The sequence below is a fragment of the Pseudopodoces humilis genome, chromosome 1, assembly GCF_049639895.1.
Source record: "Pseudopodoces humilis isolate 2021_Gansu_Grassland_sample_001 chromosome 1, ASM4963989v1, whole genome shotgun sequence".
Classification (NCBI taxonomy): domain Eukaryota; kingdom Metazoa; phylum Chordata; class Aves; order Passeriformes; family Paridae; genus Pseudopodoces; species Pseudopodoces humilis.
Window position 1 is genome coordinate 135,930,628 of NC_142200.1, and position 17,735 is coordinate 135,948,362.

The 17,735-nt window shown below is 37.9% G+C and overlaps 1 protein-coding gene across 2 annotated transcripts in view; it reads left to right on the plus strand.

The window, feature by feature from the left end:
- Nucleotides 1-17,727, plus strand: part of ACBD5 (acyl-CoA binding domain containing 5) — a 29,551-nt gene extending 11,824 nt beyond the window's left edge. For both annotated transcript variants that reach the window (XM_088051561.1, XM_014248735.2), the window contains 8 exons: nucleotides 4,956-5,093; nucleotides 5,778-5,978; nucleotides 6,677-6,783; nucleotides 8,776-9,052; nucleotides 10,243-10,442; nucleotides 11,959-12,009; nucleotides 12,288-12,397; nucleotides 15,739-17,727. In XM_088051561.1, coding sequence (XP_087907687.1) covers nucleotides 4,956-5,093; nucleotides 5,778-5,978; nucleotides 6,677-6,783; nucleotides 8,776-9,052; nucleotides 10,243-10,442; nucleotides 11,959-12,009; nucleotides 12,288-12,397; nucleotides 15,739-15,751 — 1,097 coding nt within the window. In that variant the 3' untranslated portion in view covers nucleotides 15,752-17,727. The remainder of the gene's footprint in view (nucleotides 1-4,955; nucleotides 5,094-5,777; nucleotides 5,979-6,676; nucleotides 6,784-8,775; nucleotides 9,053-10,242; nucleotides 10,443-11,958; nucleotides 12,010-12,287; nucleotides 12,398-15,738) is intronic.
- Nucleotides 17,728-17,735: the final 8 nt, after the last annotated feature.

Here is a 17,735-nt window from a genome sequence, read left to right on the forward strand (position 1 = left end):
ACAGGGCAAAACAGTTTTTGATTCAGGCTACAATGTGCAACTCAGCTATGTGGCCCTGTGTTGTTTTCAAACATAATTCAGTTTTCTTTATAGGGTTCTGAGCTCACTATACTCACATTTTGTATTTTCTGGGACAAAACTCAAGAGTGTAATAATGCTCCTTCCTAGTTGCCATGCAAACTGAAAGTTCCAATGATGACTTTATTTGTTCTGCACAGAAAAGAGCTTAGCAAGTTTTGCTCCTCCCAAAGGGAAGTAGTACCAAGCTTGGGGACATCCTGGATCCTGGAATGACATTACTATGCTTTCAAGTTACAACATCTAAGAAGCAGCTGTTCTTCATGTTCATTCTCACATGTTGGCTGAGGTGCTGACAAAAAGCTGGCAAAGCCTGGATCCATTGGTCTTGCTGCACACACACCTGTAACCAAGCTGTGTGTGCTTGGTGGCCCTGGACATCTGGGGGCCTTTGTGGAACTACCTGCCAGTGTTGGGAATGCCTGGGGAGCAGCTGCTGTTCTGCCTGGGCTCCTCTGTGCCAGGAAATCCCAGGCACGTTGTCTCTACTGCAGAAGGCTGAGGAGCATCAGGGAAGAGGGAAATGTATCCAAGTCAACCCCAAAACTTGATATCCTTATTTATATGGCACATATTCTGAAAATCCTTGGGAAAAGGTACTGGTGATATGGATGGAGATAAGAAACTCCTTAGATGCTGAAAAGTGTAAAAGTCTGGGATGACTAGCCAGTAATCCTAAATACTGTACTTGCAAGTGTTTATAAATGCCTGAGAAGTTGCTGTTTTCTGTGTTTGTTCTTATCCACAGACTATTGTTTTAATGTTTTTAATGGTAAATAAAGATGTGAGTATTGTTGATTAAATTATTTTATTAAATACAGAGGCATCTCTTGGAGTGTAACAACTTGAAAAGCACATAAATAGAGAGAGGAATGCTGACAAAACAAGGCTGTAGTCTTTTGGAGTATATTAAAAAAAAATAAAAATGAGGAGAGGCTTTTTCTGTTATAGTAAAGTTTAGGAAGACTAAACCACAAAAAAAAAGGAAAACTATATAGAGGAAGATATGTCTGCTCCAATATGTGTGCTTAGGGTGTACATTTTTCAGAGAACTTGCACTTAATGCACTTAAATTTAAAAGAAATAAAACCATGGTAGTTAAAGTAATGATTTTTAATTTTTCAGTCTGTATTTCTGCCAGACTTCTAAAATCTCTTTTTATTTATGATGACTGCTTGTTTGAGTAGTGTAGAACAGATGTTACAGAGCAGGCTGGGCCCTCAGAAATTTTCATTTTTTGTAGTCCTATATTAAAAAGAATGCAAGGAAGGGAGGGAATAGAAACTCTTATTCTAGCTGAAGAGCTTATTGCTCCCAGATGCTTGCATGTACCCCTCGTGTCTCGTGCAGTCACTCCTTGCAGTATTTTGGGACATCAATTTCAAAATGAGGTGGGGATTTGTGTAACCAAGTGTATTGGAAACAGCAGAACAGGGTTGCACAAACTTGGAATTGAAGCAGGGAGCCTACTTGGATCAGTAACAAGCATGAAACATCAAGGGGTGATGGCTAGAAAATAATTACAGTTACCTGATGATGACAACAATTTTGTATAGCATATAGACTCCTTGATACTTAACATAAACACAGGTGTGTAGGGAGATCCCTACACAAGGTGATACAAGTATAGGTCATGGAAATAATCTAGTGATTAAGATGTTGAGCAGATAATAAAGTTATGGTATTACATGAAATGTTTTCCTGATCATTGGTATTTTCAAAGCAGGTGAGAGGCTGTAGAACTTGTGTGAGAATGATACTGTGGTGTACTGGGCTAACCATCAGTACAGCTCCAGCAGTGCATGTTAATTTTGTATAAGAATTACATGCCTGTTCATAAAACACAAATACAAGGCATTTGAGAAAAACCTGCTAGGTAAGGTTCTCTTTGTAAAATGACCTTCAAGCTGGGGCAGATCTACAGAGGCATTTATTTAAGCTCTGTACTTTCATCTGGGTGAGAAAAAAAGCCTCGAAATATGGAGAGTTAAAAATCACATACTTCTGAGAAACTTAGCCCCATTATACAGGTCATTGAGGAGAATTGTAGTGCTGCCTTTAAAGAAATATATTTAGAATGGCTTTTAAGAAATCCCTTAACGGAACTGATACTAGAAAATAAATATCCAGTGAAAGCTTGTAGAGAAGCTGCATGTCTGTTCTTCACATCCTTCCCATCTTGCTTTTTTTTTTTTTGTCTTTTTTATTTTAAAAATTGTCACAAATCTCAGTTTGATGTTGTATGTAGTGAGATGAAAATAATAAAGATAAATTAATAAAATTTTAAAAATAAAGATAAATTAATAATAAATAATAATAAGAGTAATTCTGTAGTATCTAATGTAGGGCAACAGTGAAAGCTACTAACATTTTGCATGAAATAAAGGGGTGAGGGGTGGCTGGGTGGGATTAGCACAAACCAAGTAAGATTTTAAAAGCTTCCTTAACTTGTGTCATTCACATTGAGAATATACAGTCCTCAGGGAGCAGCCATTAACCTACTAGAAGGGGATGTAGAAGTCACTGCTAGTTGGCTTTGCTTAGTCTTTAAACCTGTCATCCCCAGGATTAAAGTGATGATTGACCATTATGTCTGGTTCCTTAGCAGATACTCAGAGCAATGAGAATGGCAGCCAGCCTTGGATTTACCATGGAGTAAAAGCAATTGGGGATGGACCTGATAAGAATAGAAGTGTAAGGGTTCTGAGGAAAAGCACACAATTAGGCCTGGAATTTTGGGTACAAACTCTGTACGGGGTTATGTTCATAGAGTCTGCATCAAAGCAATGCCTCTTTATGGTCTTTGGGAGCACTGTTGCTAAGAATGACATTGTGGAAGAAATACGATCCTGATGGATTTCAGTTATTCAGGTGTCTTATGATGTGATACCATGAATCTGTAACTGTTGACACGTTCTCTCAGTTCCTCCTCTTAATTTAAATGTATGTGATATATCACTTAGAAGTTTCCCCAAATGAATAATCTCCTTACTGCAAATACGTGAAGAAAGAACATACTTGAATGTTCAAAAACATTCCTGTCAAAAAGAAAAGAAGTAAATCTTGGGAAAAACCTTATGGCATAGCTGGGGCTTTTTGCAGTATCTTTGGTAGGGTGAGGAACGTTACAGTTCTAATTCACCTTCACAGCTCAATGGTCTTGTCCTGGTCTTGTTTTTCCTGTTTACTCCCACGGCTGGGTAGGACACATGGATGATTGTGTCCCCACCTCCTTGTTGTTAGAGGGAAGGGTTATGTGTGCCTTACAGTGCCGATGGGGCTGTGTCTGTGCCTGATGCTTATGCTGTGAGGACATAGCTGCTGCCTTATCCTTCTTATGCTGCTGCTTCTCAGAAAAATATCTTGAGAACTGGGATTCACAATGCATGAAACACACTTGTGAGAAAAAGAATGGGACTATGTTGGGATTTCTCTTTTGTGAAGCAAATTTCCATGCAAATAAGTAGCGTTCTTCTATGAGGAGAAAATGAGCAGGTGCTTATATTCTTGTAGTGTACAAGACAGACGATTGTTTTTCCAATTCTCATTTTACAAAAAAGTAGGGTTTTTTTTAATCTTCAGATAAGAGATGGATTAAATCAATCCAAAGCAGTGATGTAGGGTGCCCATAGAAACATTACCTTGCAGTAAAACTAAGGTGAACTTAGTATTTAGCATACTCATTGTTACTATACAATATTTTACCTTTTTTTATTTTTTTGAAGTGCTATGGATAAGCTTGGAAACTAGAGAAATGTGGGAAGGCTCTTCATTGGAAGGTTAAAGTAGAAAAAAGCCTTAGCTTTAAATTACCATGCAGCAGATAAAGTAGTGAAGCTGGTTTGGCAACTCCAGTATAACTGGATATTATTTTGCTGTTTAATGTTAAGCCTAAATGTGAGAATAAATCTTTCAGAGTTCTGACAAGGGAACGTAGAAATTATGCAAATGAAATGCTGTGGTGACAATTGAAAGTCAGATTTCAGCCTTGGAGCCAACATGTAAACTGTGCAAGTGTCTCAGAAACTGTCCCTTCTTTGTACCTTTGTACTCTGTCCTAACATAAGAGGCTTAAATGATCATCAAGATGTATTTGACCATAACTTTTTTTACAAAAGGTGGTAGAATTGTCCTTTATATACTTCATATTTTTAAAGAATCTTTATCTTTCAGTTTTTTGTACATTTACAGTAAATTGTGATCTTGGGAGTAATCCAAGGTGTGGAAAACAAGGTTTTGGTAGTTACTTTGTCTATTTCAGTATTTTATTTTATTTTTTAAATATTTATGACAAAAATGCTCAGTGTATATATTCATTTCATCAACTTTTTCACTGAAATCAGAGAATTTATTTCCATTTGTCATTTGTTAGGTAAAGATCTGTATAAACATGAGTCTTCTTACCATACTTTGCATCTGCCTAAATTACAGCAGATGTATGGAATATTGTATTTGCCTTATTCAGAGTTCTGCTGTTCACATAACTGAATATAATGTTTCAAGATTTGCTTTTGAACTGTGAGCAGGTTTAAAAGAACATGGCCACATCAGTCCCAGCTGCAGCTGTAACCTAGATACAGTGATAGGCTTGGTCTGAGACTCCTTCTGAAAGTGGCTGCAGTCTCTTCCCTGGGGGCTGCCTCAGAGTCATTGAGGATATCTGCACCAGCAGTCAGGCACTCAAGTGATGGGCCACAAAAGAGAAACATTAAACCAATTAATAAAGACCTTACAGAAGTAAGCTGTCATTATTTGGTACATCTTCTAATATGGACATACTTTTGTAGAACGGTGACTGATAGTTTTGGGGGTGGTAGTGGTGGTGTAGGTTTGTTTCCTTTAAAATACATCTTTTTTTTCTTTTCTTTTTTTCTTAGACCTTAGTAATGTTATGAATTCCACTCCAAATATGAAAGCTGTAAATGGAAAAGCTGAAAGCAGTGATAGTGGAGCAGAATCAGAAGAAGAAGGGCTTCGTGAAGAGGAAGAAAAAGAACTGCAGATAAATGGAAAGGGTAAATTGGACTGTTGTGTCTGCCACCTAAGTGACAGAAAATACCAAAGTATCATGAATGGTGTACTTTTTCAAGGGAAAAATTATGCAAATACATGTGAATGCATATGTGAAAAATGTCTGTACAAATTTGCAAGCTATGCCATGATTTTTGACTTGCCTAGCAAGTTCTGTCGAAAGGTTATCTAAATATTTATACCCTTCGTTGTTTTGGGTTTTGTTGCCAGTGATTTTTTTTTAGACGTATGAATGGCTACATGGCCTGTAAGAGTAGAATTGAAAACTACTTTTTTTTCTTCAGGGAAAATAAAACAGAACTTTTAGTGAGATTTATTTAGAGGGCCCATAAAGAACTTGATGCTGAAATAACAGCATCTAGTGAAAACCAAATGAAATTACATATTTAGAATTCTATACAGATGTCCTCCAAGGACATTAGGATTATTATTTCGTTTAGAAGAGACACCTATTTCAGATTTACTTACTTATGTTTTAAGTATCTGCTTTTTATGCTTTTTACAAGAACAGAACAATCCATGCAAATGGGAATACAGAGCATTTACATGTTTTGTTCTGCAGATACATTATATGCACAGTCCATTAGCAAGCTAGCTGCTTGAAGAAATATGGTTGGAGCTATTAGGTATAGAGCTTTCTCTTTGCAAAGTTTTCTTTTCTTTTACAGATTATAAGAATGTGAAACCCGAATCAGCAGCTGCTAAGGATTTGGAAGGTATTGTTAGTAATGGCTGTTGCAAGGACAGCTTTATCCCAGATATGCAGAATGGCATCCAGACCAAATCTGCATTGAATGGCTTGAACCCGGAGGAAGAAACAAATGAAATAGAGCCAAGCCTGGAAATAGCTCCTAACACTGCTCACCAAGGTATTGTTCTTCCAAAACTATGTTTTCATTTGCATATGTTTTTCATGGAAAATACTCTTTTCTTAAAAGCTTAGTTAGATTCAGCAGTGGTGTCTTTCAGTTGCAGAAATCTGAAGACAGAATAATAGAACAAATTAATTCCAGTTAAAAATAAGGTTTTCTTTTAGTATATCCTACAGAAAGAGAGATTAAGAGAGACAGAGAGGCCTAAACCCACAGAAATAGAAGAGTTTTCTTGTAATATCACTATGCTACCTATGCAAATACTACTTGCCTTTAAAAGTGAATTTGTAGTAAAACAAAAATCACTTATATCTGGTTTATCATTCTGAAAAGCTGAACATTTTATAAATACTAGTTTGTTGAAACTGGGATCTGAATATATACTTTTAATACTAACATAACTTCAGGCAAAACTGCTTTGTACTTAGGAAAGAGAGGGTAATGAAAAAGGCAAAATTTATAATGCAAGAATGGCAAGATGAAGTATAGTTTTCCCACTAGTCAAGGTTTTCTATAATTCCTAAATGAACATAACATCTTTATTCAGAATCTAAGTTTAGGATGACAGTTGTAGATAGAAGGGTCACAAATTGATGCTCACATATACATTTTAACTCATTGCTCTAGTCTTTGCCAGGGTTGGCTCAACTGGCTCACATTTACAAAGCATGTGTGCTATCCCTCTTTCCCTGCAGGTGCAAGTGAAGAGAATACTGAAGAGATCTCAGCAGCTCAGCACTTAACCAGTGATTCAGACAGTGAAGTTTATTGTGACTCTATGGAGCAACTTGGACTAGAAGAGGTAGGGGTTTAGTATTCCTGGGTGTATTTTGAAGCTGGTATGCTGCTTACTTTTTAATAGGTTCCTCTCAATCAAGTGAACATGGACATGCAGAGGTGAATGACATGGTTCATGCATGCTGTCCTTCTCTTTGAACTACAGGGGTTTGTTCCTTTCATTGTCAGCATTTTACAACTTGGTTACTGCTGGTCTAAAAGCCTTGAAGCCCTCGGAGAATTTATGTGATGAGAAGGCTTCAAAAACAACAGTACAAAGAAACAATTATCAGAAAAGGAAAAACAGTATAAAGAAACAAAGGTCTGTGTCCACAGATTAATGTAGGGTCTCATAACATGTAGGGACCAGAATTTAGCTATTTTTAAGAAATGTGAAGTATCTTTGTAACAATTCACTTTTTTCTTGCTTTTTTTCTGATCTGGTAACTTCTGCATTTGTTTTTTAGAATAAATAAAGAATGAGTGTTAGCAGGTAGCCTGTAGGCCAGTGCCTGCAAGTGGCCTAGGTCTAAAGAAGTGGGGGATTACAAGGATTTCTGTGTTCCTTTGTATTCTCTTCAGACATAATGTACACCTTTGACTTTCCTGTAAAAGGTGAGAACCAGCCGTGCTGCCATAGTTTTATCTGGATTTGCGCTCCTGCTGATTACTACCCATAAATGTAGTCTTTGTTGGCTTTCTGGCCTAGACCTCCTTCAGAGGCCCAGGTTAAGTGTGGGCTTTGTAGGTTGTACTCAGACACCTTGTTTCCTGATTCTGGAGAGAAATGTGTGAATGGTGCCTGGCATCAGAAAAGCCATTAAGCACTCGAATATTGCATCATTCTCTTGTCCACCTCTTTCCTGAGTATGTAGGGAATTCATTTTAACAAATCAAAATTCTCCCCAGTAATGAAGCATGTTGGGAAACGTAATTTGATAGAAGTGCTGCAAGCTGTCTTATCTAGCTGATTACCCAATCTTGTATATCATTCAAGCTTGTTTGAGATTCTCTGATTGAAGTGGGTGGATAATATGTCAGTTTCCCAACCTGCATGAGGAAAGTTCTAGTTTTGCACAAAGTAACAAACATTTAGGTATTTGTAAATAAATACACAAGTAGAACTACAAGTGAATCAGTTAAAGCTAGAAGAGGTTCACCTAAAGAAAGAAATACAGCTAATTCTTGGAAAAGATGTAGCCAGCACTCTTGCCCTTCAGTTCTGCTAATCCAGCACTACTATTTGACAAATTTGGGCAGCAGTTTCCATTTCTCTGCCCCTCATTTGGGTTTTTTGGGCTTGTCCATGAAGTTCTTTTTCAACTAACTGAGGTCCCCAGTCTGCTTCAGCATATCCTTGTGCAAGGGCATGTCCTTGCCCTGTGCCAGGGGCTGCTTGAACCATCCACCAAGGCAGTCCCAGTGCAGAACCTGAACAGCACTTGGATCATCCTTTTTTACTGTCTTCCTGCAGTACCACTAATTGAGTGAGAAGTTAATAGAATACTCTGCCTTTCCTTTGTTTAGTGTGAGGTGCAGGTGCAGCCAAGCTGTCTGGAGCAGGCTGATGCTAAGGTGTGTGCTCTTTGCTGAGTGCAAACACTGCTTACCCAAAGCTGCTGACAGCATGGGCCTTCTGACCGTGGCTCCCAAATTCAAGGGAAGAGGCCACTTCACTGTCTAGGAAGCAAAGGCAGTTTTAGAGGGGAAAACTGAATGGTTTTAGACCTTAATGTTCTATTTTAGTAATTATTGACTATTAGTGTATGCTGGAAATGTCTAAAGAAATTCCTGTGGTATCACTGTTGTGAGATTTGCCTGAAATGCCTTCTCAGTCTGGAAATGACATTTAGACAATAGTAAGTATATTCTACAGGGAAACAACTGCTTCCCTTAAAAGTCTTAATTCTGGGCAAAGTATTTCCTTAATGTGAAAGTAAAGATGATATTTTTTCCTTTTTAATTTTTAATTGTCATATTTTACAGAATTTAATTACTTGCTAATATTAATTTGTAGCCCTTGGAGATCATCACATCAGCTAAAGGATCTTTAAAGCATTCATCCCATTTCTTGGATGTAGATCACAGTCTTCTGTTAGAAAATACGGATTTTCCAAGGCACACATGCGTGACTTATGGGAATCTCCAGCCTGGAAATACTGGAGAGGGAGCAGCTGAAGAACAAGGTGAAGTCAAATGTGGAGGAGAAGATGGCAAAGCCAGTAATGGGGGTCCTCACAAGGAGAAAAAAGGTGGAGAAAAAGCAGATTTCTACAGTGTCAGAAGAGGGAGAGGTACTGTGACCCTGCATTTGTGTTCCACACTCTCCTCACTGCCATAAATTACTGGTGTCTGAGAAGCACCTGTCAGCACTGTCCAGTGGGACAGTCATGTGTGTAGTGCTTCTGCTCTTCACAATAAAAATACATAACAAAATGCCTTTTACAGTGGGTAACTTATACTCCAGCTGCTGCTTATTGCACTTGGGTTTTCAGAAATGTAATCCTCAAAACCAGTCTGTGCCTGAGAGGAGTTTCTTTAGAAGTTACATACTTTTTGTTAAATACATATGCATTTGTATCTCTGTGGTGGTTTATTTAAAACCATGGAATGCCATGGAAAGATATCAGTGACATATTGTTTTGTATATAATTATAATGTTAGCCACACCTTTGAGTGATTCTGATACTATCCATTATGATTCTTAAAACTTAATGAATCATGTAATAGCCCAGATGTTCAGTTTATGTTGGACCTCTGTGCTTTTTAATTCCATTATACTTCTAATACTGTCACCTATGAGCAACACCATATTCCAGTGGTATGATCTGTAAAGTCAAGGATAAAATCAGTTTTTCTTGTACAAACCAAAAAAAGGCAGAAAGTATTTTATTTATATATAGCATGCCTTTTATAGCACCTGTAAGTAATCAGATGGAAAAACTAAAAAGAAAATCCAAATAAAACATTTATGTTGAAAACTATTACAGAGAACATACTATAGTTAACTATTTTCTTCTCTCTCTTGTTTTATTGGTTTGCTACTTATGGGCAGAAACATGACAGGCTAGTGGTAGCTGTATCTAGTTTTCAACTAATTATCTTTTCTTATCACTGTATTCCAGTGGTCTTTGTTTTCCAGCTGGAGACTTTGCCAAACTTAAAGCACATACTAAGACAGATCTTAATTTTTACTAGGGCAGAATTTACTGCTGAACTTGACTGGTTGTGTATTGATAGCTTTTTCTAAATGTTCTTGCAGTTCTAGGAATCTGAATGATACTGTCGCACTAAGGCTGTAGGGAAACATCTCAGATGACATTTCAGTGACCCCCCAGTGCTGCTGAACTGTCTGAATATAGCCTGTGAGGAGTACCACACTCCTGGGTGAAAACTGAGGGAGAAAAGTGAACTATTTAACATTTTCAGTACAGCTGTAGCCCATTCTGTCTTTTGTGTTTCTGCTTTTCCTCCCTCACAACAGGGCATAGACTTCAGCCTTTAGGAGACGGTTCCCAGGGTGGCCAGATGGGCAGTGGAGGGGACGGCGAGCGCTGGGGCTCTGACAGAGGCCCCCGGGGAAGCCTCAATGAGCAGATTGCAGTGGTGCTGATGCGGCTACAGGAGGACATGCAGAATGTCCTGCAGAGGCTGCATATGCTGGAGGCTGTTGCAGCATCACAGGTAGTATTCTTTGGAATTATTTGATTACCTTTTATTAAATGTCCTTGGATATCTTTTTGCTTTGTCAGATGAAAATTTTTGACAATATTTTCTTAAACTGTAAAGACATTTCAGTTACATTCTGTCATTGAGTCCAACTTAATATTTCCTACTGGTACCTACTCTCAGGAGCACAATTCAGAGCTCTGTTACATGTAAGCAAAACCATGCATTTTTGACCTAGATATTAACTATATGTTATTTCACTGATTTCTGATCTTAGCCATAGTTATTGATACACATTACACGGGCTCTATATGGAGATTCCACAGTTAATGTTAGTAGTGCATGATCCCACATAATTCAAAGCATTTTTAAAGAAAGTGAGAAATTACCTTAAATCTTTCAGATGGTAAATGTTCACAGGCAGAACTTCAGATTCCATTTTTCAGTTATCAAAATACTTGATTGTTCATAGCTTTCTTTCCTCGTGAAGTAATCCAGCTTTATTGGAATTGTACATCGTGTCCTCACCCAGCCAGTAGAACTCTTAAGCAAGTGTAGATATTATTGATGCAGTGTTTCTTTGTCCTTCTGTTTCAATAGAACATGCTGTGAATATAGTTGAACCAGCAACCTGAAAATGTTTGGTTTTGTTTGACTTGCTGATATATTTTGATCTGCATGATAATGAGCAAGCAGTATCCTATGGGAAGCACATACTCCAAATCTAAGGCAGCCACAGAAAAGCATTTATTAAAACTGTAATTTTGCTGCATCACAGATATTCAAGAATATAATGTCTTGCTAAATACAGATTGATTTTTTATCTTTGCATGAGCAATATAAGAAGTAGTAGAAGATTCTTCCCCAACAGTTCACGCTGTGCTTGCTGTCCTTACCTAAGAAGAAACAGAAGTTTTTGTTTCGTGCTTACATAAATTAAGACCTAGAAAACCAGCTGCTTTGCTTTTGTGGAAGAATCACAGTAGTGTATGGGAATAGTCTTGAAAAGATTCTGGTATTTCCATTTTCAGGATTGCCTAGAAGATGTGGAACAGAGCCTTCTCTTTTCTTTGTGGTGTTAGACATGCCTGTAGCTGTAGCCCAGAGCAAACTAAAACAGTGGTTTTGACCTTAGTATAGACTGGTGCTGAGACATGCAAGCAGGCAAATTAAGCTGCTGCAATTTCTGCTCTGGGTTGAAACTGGGACTAGACCAGAGCTGAGAAAGTTGCAATGACAAGTTGATCAGGAGAGCCTTCAAAAACTATAAAGAGGTCCAGTAAGTGTCATTGATTCATTTTCTAAGACACAGAGAAGTGATAAAATTACTATAAAGAATAGTGGAAACATGAGAGGTAACTTAGCAGCTATGTGGGGTCACATGGGGGTGGTTCTGTGCAATAAATTGTGATATATACAGATTGCAAAGCCATCACAAGATGAGAAATCTCATATTCTTGTTTTGTGAAGAAGAAATATTTTAATTGCAGTTTCCTTTTTTATACTTACCAGCCTTTGTTTGTATTTAAAGGCAAAATCTGCAACATTACAGTCAAATTACCAGCCCGCCTCCTCTGTCAAGGTAAAATACTGCTTTTATAATGTGTAAAAAGTGTGAACTGTGAAAAAAGATGAATTTGAATATTTTATCTCTAGCTCTTGGTATGTGCTTTTTGTATTGTCTCTCCTTGACTAGGAGATAAAAAATAATCTGTCTGAGGAAATTACTTGATAGATTAATTTTTTTTTCTGGTCTTACTATCAGTTTCTTTGGTACTGTAGCATTTGAAGTGATGAGAAGTTGGTATTCAATATGTGCACACAGATTGGCTGACTGGAATTTTTTTCTGTTTTCCTTAGAAACCATCGTGGTGGCCCTTTGACATTTCTCCTGGTGTTTTAGCTTTTGCTATTGTATGGCCATTTATTGCCCAGTGGTTGGTACATGTGTATCACCAAAGAAAGCGAAGGTAAAGATATGCATTCAATAGAATACATACACTGTGTGTCACCTGTTTAAACCAAGAAGTAATATTATCATGTTATTTAGACAGGACAGAAAATTCTTTGCCTTAAAAGTTTGTCAGTATGAGAAGGCATTGGTTAATTTGACTTTATATGTAGTATACTTTATATGTGGCAATTTATGTTAAACCTATGAAATGTGATGCAGGATAAGTAATTTCCAGCATACACAAGTGGGTGAGGCTGGATAGCTTGGAAGCATCTCCATAACATTCTTTGATCCTCTCACTCCTTATATTCTCTTGAGTTATTTTCACTGCTTCTAGACTTCCTAGTCCCATTGTGCCATGAGAACTTTTTTTTCCTATCACATCCTTTGTAGAGTGCCATCTGTCACTTATATTTAACACCTCTAGCACCACTATATTTTTGTAACATCTACCTTGACTTCCTTCAGCTGAAGGACAGCTGTACTCTGATCTTCCATCTTCTCTGCTCTCTGTGCATCAGAAGATCAAATGAGTGTTCTCTAGTTACTGTCTTACTTCAGCCTCACACCTGATTATGTTAGCTTAGTATGCTCTTGGCTTTTATATTTTTTCCCTCTGTCAGACTGCAGAGAGTTTGCATGTGTATGGATCTTAGGAGAATTATCTGAATTTGCTCTAGCTTTTTAATGTTTGCTAGTTTTCACAGTATAGTTTTCTTTCTTCTGGTAAATCAAAGAAACACAGAGTGGTTAAGGTTGAAGGAAGGCTCTGCAGGTCATCTGGTCCAACATCCTTGCTCAGCCAGGGATGCTTAGAAGCCCAGGAGTATGTACAGGCAGCTTTTGATTATATCCCAGCAGGGAAGCTCCACCACCTCTCTGGGCAACCTGTGCCAGTGTTTCTCTGTCCTCAGAAATGCTCCAGTCCTTTAATCATTTTTGTGGCCCTTTGTTGGACTCTCTCTAGTTTGTCCGTGACTCTCATGTAGCCAGAAGCAGACAGAGCACTCCAGGTTTGGCCTCTCCAGTGCTGAACAGAGAGGATCACCTCATTCACCCTGTTTGAAGGGACAATGCAGAAAGGGATAATGTTGGAAGGGAAGCATGTAACACCACTGGCCTTTGTTGCAAAGGCACATTGCTGGCTCATGTTCAGCATGGAGTCCACCAGGATGCCCAGATCCTTTTCTGCCAAGCTGCCTCCCAGCTGGTACATACTGATGCCTGGAGTCTTTCTCCAAACAGTGCCAGACTAAGCACTTCGCCTTCCATAAAGTTCCTGTCAGCCCATTTTTCCAGCCACCTGTAGTCCCTCTGGATGGCAGCACCACCCTCTGGCATATCAGCCACTCCCAGTTTTGTGTAACCTGTACCTTTGCTGAGGCTGCATTCTGCCCTGCCATCCAGGCCATTGCTAAAGGTGTTAAACAGGATTGGCCCCAGTAGGGCCCCCTGGCATTCACTAATTACTGGCCTTCAGTTACACTCCTGTTACTGATCATCGTGTTTGGGCCCAGCCCATGGCTTTGTAAACAATACAGCATCCACAAAGGCTGCAAATCTGCCAGGGAGCTCACCTGGCTCAGAACTGTCAGCAGCAGCTTTGGTGTTGCTGCACTGTCTGATGAAACCAGAGATTGCAGTACTGAGACTTTCAGGCAGTTATGCACATTTTGCTCATTCTTTGCACTAGCAGATAGAAATTTCCCGTTGTCAGCAAGGACAAAGTTGGGGTGTTTTAAATCAAAACGATTTTTTTAGTATTTTACTTAAAGCTTCTATGAATTTCAGTGTTCTGCTAATTGTTCTTGCATGGTTATGTTCTCTTCCTCTCTCTGAACAGTGTGCTGTTCTTGAAAATCTTTTTGATCATCTATTCTGACCTCTGTAGCACCCTCAATCCAGCCACAGGTTCAGACAGAAATCAGTTTTTAGAAAAGCACCCTTTCCAGCAATTTTTCTAGTATATTGTCCTAGTGATTCAGTGCTTCAATGAATGAACACATGATACATTACTTTTAGTTTGGATTTGTCTAGCTTCAGTTTGCATCCACTGGATTTTCCTCTATGCAGTTGACAAAGAGCCTGTGATGTGTTTTCCATGGTTACTTTTTTGCTATCCCCAGGTCATCTCATAATCTCTTGCTTAAACAAAACAAATGGAACAACTGGAATCTCATTTTAAATTTGTTTTCCAGTCTTAGAATGATTCTTGTGGCTCACTGCCAAATGCTTCAGTTTTTCAACATTCTTTTTGAGTTTTGAACACCAGGATTTGTACCAGTGGTAATTACCAGTGTCAGTGTGAAACAGAGATAGCATAGCCGCATATTTTGTTTACTCATTCATGTATTGTTTTGAGATGAACTTAAATAACAGAAACAACTAAAGAATTTTCAGTGTTCTTGAGCTTTTCTGTTTCTGAGGAAGTCTACTCGTAGGCAGAATTTAAGGACTGTGTTTCTGCAGAATGTTTCTATCTGGAGTTCTTCTCCTTTAACAACATGTAGGAAGATGATCAAGTACACTTAGTGAGAAAATGGAATTGCAAAACGAGTCCTTTTCTCTTGTCCCATGGCCAGTCTCAGCTTGTCCTCTGTTAAGGTGTGTGAGCTCTTAGGCAATAGCTGTTCACAGCGCCTACATTGACCCTGTCTGTGTACTTTTAGTTTTAAGTTACATTAACTGTCCCTGCAGAAACTACACGTCTTTGCTACCACACAAAGTTCTCATGCTGCAGCTGTGGAGCCATGACTTCTAAACTCTTCTGCACAGTGTGGCAAATTCCATGTAACTGGTGGAGGGACAGTCTTCTGTAACCAAGAGCTTTGTGTTTTGTTCTTGTCCCTGGGCAGGGGTAGCTCAGCTCCATCCAGCACCTGTCCCCTGTACCTTTATGGGGAACTTAATGCTGAAATCCGGGTACTCATACTGAAGCCTTCACCGAGAAGGCTTGAAAACCTGAATCCTAAGGGCCCTAAACCCAGATAGAAATATATTTTCATAATAATAAAAATTTTCTAGATTCAGCTCATGATTTTAGAACCCTCTAATTTTATGTTTTATGGAAACATGGGGAAAACAGCTCTTGAACTGTTGCTCTGCTGAGCCAGCATACCACTGGCACAGAGTCAGGGATTTTCCTGAGGAATTCCATCTACAGTTCCAAATTCTTAGTGAATTTTTTACTCATTGGTGTAAGAGGGCAAATTTTCAAGTATCTTGAAGCCCTGTTGTGTTTTATTGGAATGGAAACCTTTCACATATAACCTTAACTGATATGTTTGTTTATATAAATGAAAAATCATCTCATAAGTGAATTAAACATTAAACTAATATATTTCTTTCCTCTTCTAGAAAACTGAACTGAGAACTCATTACTATGCTTAAGGACTCCTAGGAGAAGAAGACAGCCCTGGAAAGCAAAGGAAGTCTGAATTCTCATAGAATCTCAGAATTTGAGATGATCTTCCTTATGTTACAGTAATATTTTGTACTACCTTTGAGCTAAACGTTTAAGGACTAATATTATTGAAACTTGAATGAATCACAGCTCCTAGGTTACAAATAAATTTAATAATTCCATCCTCAAAACCATATGAACAATAATTATTTTGGAATGTGCTTGTGGATGGGCCTTCAGTAATTACTGGCCTTGCTGATGTCAGTTGATGAAGAGAATAACATCTCTGTAAAAGAGTAAGTGAAAAATATGTAAACCCTTCACTTTAACAGTGAAATAATTTTACAATCTCAAGATCCCTGCCTGTTTTTTCCACGGTGTTACATATTAGCAAGTGAAAGCTCAAAAAATGTATAAATTCAATACATTGTAAGCTGTTGGAAAGATACAATATAGCTCTGAGGAATTCAACTTGTTATTTTTGCTGCTAAACTAGTGTGGGGCAATTTCCATATAAATTGGTCAGAAATGAAGTTGAATCCTTCATTTATCCTGTAAAATTGTAAAGAAGATTTGGGAATTTGTATATAACCTGAAAGTTAGAGCCATTAATAACATGGGGCCTGTCAAATACAAATTTGGAAACAGTGTGTGGTACAAGGGATCCATGTGAAGAGGCTGCACCTTATCTTTTTAACTTTCATAACTGTATTCTTGTTGAAAACAGCTTATTTTAACTGAAATGCATAGTTTAGGCACAAGGTGCTTTAAAATGAGATGAAAACTAGCTCAGTAAGTCTAGCTCTAAGCTTTTAAAAAGCTCAGTGCACTGTAAGTTTTTTGTTGGCAGTTAATGTTAAATTAAGATTTAATCTGTTGTGGATTTTTCCCAAGTCACATCATGAAACATATCAATTCTGGTATGTCTCTCTTATCCTTCTACTTCCTCTCAGAAAAAAATCTTCTCAGCTAATTTTGGAGCTGATTATTTTTCTTTTCCCCACAGAATATTTATTAACCCATATACAGAGGTACAACCTCATGAAGTTTGCTTGACAAAACCATGCTTTAAACCTGATTTTAAAATAAATTAATATATAAGCTGTCTAAATCTATGGAAAATAATAAACTAAAATGAGATTTGACAGAAATCTTACAGTTTGCTATGAAGAATTATATCACAACATAATCCATGGTTAAGGTCTGAATCTTCAGAAATTTCACCATTATTGATGTGCTTTCATTTTCCACCAGGACTACATCCTACAAATAATTTTAAAGGAAAGTTTTTTTTGGTCCTTCCTGAAAATCTTTTATAGTTTGGAAAACATTTTTCATATAAGCTGTACAGTATAAAAATATAATCACAGAATTTAATGTTGGTTTTACCAGAGAAATTTTAATCTTGATTTTTAGTTACGTGCAGATTTTTTTTTAGTTACTTTTCCCCTCTTCTGATTTTCTTATTGTAAAGCTGAACTAAAAAATAAAATTGCTGTAACCTCTTTGAAGACTGCTATAACAAGCAGATGGTTTCATGTGCCAGCGATGAGTTTTGGCATGAGATGTACTGAAAACTCAGGTTTGAAAAAGCTTATCCTGGACGGGAAGTTCTGCTGGGACCTGAAGCCATTGTGCCCGAGTTTAAAATCCCTGAAGTGATTGATTTCTTATCAAAAGGGATAGAAATCATACAGGAAGGACACTCAAGCTTGAAGGTCACATGAAAACCCCAGCCTCCTGAAGCAGCATGTCTTCTGCCAGGACAAACCACCCTGGAGTGCCTCCCACAGCTCAGAACCGTGTCACCTGTAGGGGTTGAGCTCTTAGAGATGGGACAGACATTCCCAAAGGTTAATTGTTAACCTACCCCTGAAATAAATGTAGGCTTGTACTATCCTTGTTATTTATTCATATTTCAATAAATCAATCCCTTAATATTTTGTATTTT